Source organism: Merops nubicus, unplaced genomic scaffold (assembly GCF_000691845.1).
Source record: "Merops nubicus isolate BGI_N331 unplaced genomic scaffold, ASM69184v1 scaffold38867, whole genome shotgun sequence".
Taxonomy (NCBI): Eukaryota; Metazoa; Chordata; class Aves; order Coraciiformes; family Meropidae; genus Merops; species Merops nubicus.
The window spans coordinates 7,581-9,986 of record NW_008620349.1 but is presented as its reverse complement, the minus strand read 5'-3'; the positions used below and the strand labels follow the sequence as shown (position 1 = coordinate 9,986).

Genomic DNA, 2,406 nt, shown 5'->3' with positions numbered 1-2,406 from the left:
TCCCCAGCCCCTCACCCCCAGCCTGGGTGGGTACTGGATGCTCTGGAGGTGCCCAGCTGCCTGCAGGACCGTGCCCAGAGGCAGTGAGCTCGCATGTGGCCCCTGGCACAGGGCCCGTGGCAGTTACACTTTTACTCATATTTTTACAGCTTTTAATCTATCTGCTGATCAGAGAGGAAGCCAAGCTGCTAGTCCCTGCTCGTTGCCAAAAGGCTCGTTAAATTGGTGGGGTGTGGACATGAGACTGGAGGGCAAAGGGGAAGAGATGCCAGCCAAGACTGGTCTGGCTGGCACCCAAAATACCTGCCCAGGAGCAGCAGTGTGGGTGCAGGAGCTGAGATGAGCAAGGTCCCTGTGTCCCAGCACCGTGCTGGGAGTGCTGGGGCTCCCTCCCAGGGAGACTGGAGCCCTGGGGCCAGCAGAGCTGATGGAGGAGGGGGCGAGGTGTAACACCAGCCTGGGTTTTGTGAGCCATTCATCCAACTCCTGCCTGCCCAGGGTGATCCTGCTGCTGATGAACGCCTTCGACCTGGAGGAAGGCTCTCTGACTGCAGAGAACCTCAGTGAGATGAAGGACTACCTCATGGCCACCCACCCCCAGGAGTACGCCCAGCTGGTGCCTCAGCTCAAAAACTGCAGCCTGGAAGCTGAACTGGATACGGTGAGTGGCTGCTTTGTGGTGGCACTGGGGCTTCACCTTCTCCTCCCCACCACCAAGCCCAGGCAGCCCCACAGCTCCACGGCGAGGAGATACCTGCCCAGGGGCTGTGGTGGGGCTCGTTTCTACACCTCAGGATGGGGTGGGGGGTCACTGGCTCAACCCAGCAAGGGGCTCGCTTGGGTCATTGGGTCTGCAACTCTGTAAACTTGAAGCAAGTTGGGGGGTTGATCTCTTCTCCCAGGGAACAAGGGATAGGACAAGAGAAAAACGGTCTCAGGTTTCACCTGGGTTGATCTCTTCTCCCAGGGAACAAGGGATAGGACAAGAGAAAAATGGTCTCAGGTTTCACCTGGGGAGGTTTAAGTTGGCCCTGAGGAACAATTTCTTCCCCAAAAGGGTTGCCCAGGCCTGGCCCAGGCTGCCCAGGGCAGTGGTGGAGTCCTCATCCCTGGGAAGCTTTAAAGGCTGTGGAGATGTGGTGCTGAGGGACATGGGTTAGCAGTGGGCTTGGTAGCTTTGGATTAATGGTTGGACTCAAAGTCCTTAAAGGCCTTTTCCAACCTAAGCAGTTCTATGATTCTATGCTCTCCTCTACCTCTGCTGTGCAAAACCACCCCCAGGGGTGTATTTTGTTGTGGCACAGGGTCAGTCTCCTACGCCCCTGTTCTTGTCTCTATGATGTCCTCCATGGACCCGAGGAGCTGCCCGTAACCCCCTCTCCCCGCCCCCGTGCCCGCAGGCTGTCCAGGGGACAGGACTGGCCTTCATCGTCTATTCCGAAGCCATCAAGAACATGGAGGTGCCCCAGCTGTACTCGGTGCTCTACTTTGTCATGCTGCTGATGCTGGGCATCGGGAGCATGCTGGGCAACACTGCTGCCATCCTCACCCCGCTGACCGACAGCCGCCTGCTGGCCACGCGCCTGCCCAAGGAGCTCATCTCGGGTGAGCCCCCCCGGTGCCCCACAGCCACTGGCGCCCCCCTCGGCCCCTCCCCCAGCCACTGGAGCCCCCCTCGGCCCCTCAAGGGGCTGTGGAGGGGCTGCTGTGCCCTCGGGGTGTCCTGCCCAGCCCGGGCAGCCCTCCCCCTGAGGAGCACCCCGAGCGCTGGAGCGATCGTGGCTGAGGGGTCTCCAAGCTGTGGAGATGTGGGGTGAGGGACACGGGGCAGTGGGGACCTGGCAGGGATGGGGGGGGGGGGGACTCAGTGATCTGAAAGGTCCTTTCCAGCCTGAACAGTTCTGTGATTCCACACTGTGGCCGTGTGTAAGGAGCAGCAGCTTAGGGACCCAGCAGCACAGCCACACACACACAGGCCTTTTCCAACGGGAACAATCCCTCTTTCTCCTCTGAGGAAGCTGCCCCTCGACAGAAGGCAGCAGGAACCCCACCAGCACTCCAGTCACAGGGGTGGGAGGTTCCCCTGCCGCAGGCAGTAACAGCAGCCCCTGGTCTCCCCACGCAGGGGTTGTGTGTCTCCTCAACTGCCTCATCGGCCTCATCTTCACCATGGAGGCTGGGAACTACTGGTTCGACATCTTCAACGACTACGCGGCCACGCTCTCGCTGCTGCTCATCGTGCTGGTGGAGACCATCGCCGTCTGCTACATCTACGGGATACGCAGGTGAAACCACAACCCTCCTCTCCTCGGGGCAAAGGGGGTGACAGCCCCGACCCTCCTCTCCTCGGGGCAAAGGGGGTGAGAGCCCCAACCCTCCTCTCCTCGGCGCAGAGGGACGGAGAGG

The 2,406-nt window shown here is 60.7% G+C and overlaps 1 protein-coding gene across 1 annotated transcript in view; it reads left to right on the top strand.

Moving 5' to 3' along the window:
• The first annotated feature begins 427 nt into the window (after positions 1 to 427).
• The window catches only part of LOC103776572 (sodium- and chloride-dependent transporter XTRP3-like), a 3,991-nt gene continuing 2,012 nt past the window's right edge, over positions 428 to 2,406 (top strand). The window contains exons 1-3 of the mRNA XM_008944086.1: positions 428 to 661; positions 1,401 to 1,605; positions 2,126 to 2,285. Of these exons, the coding sequence (XP_008942334.1) occupies positions 428 to 661; positions 1,401 to 1,605; positions 2,126 to 2,285 (599 nt within the window). The remainder of the gene's footprint in view (positions 662 to 1,400; positions 1,606 to 2,125; positions 2,286 to 2,406) is intronic.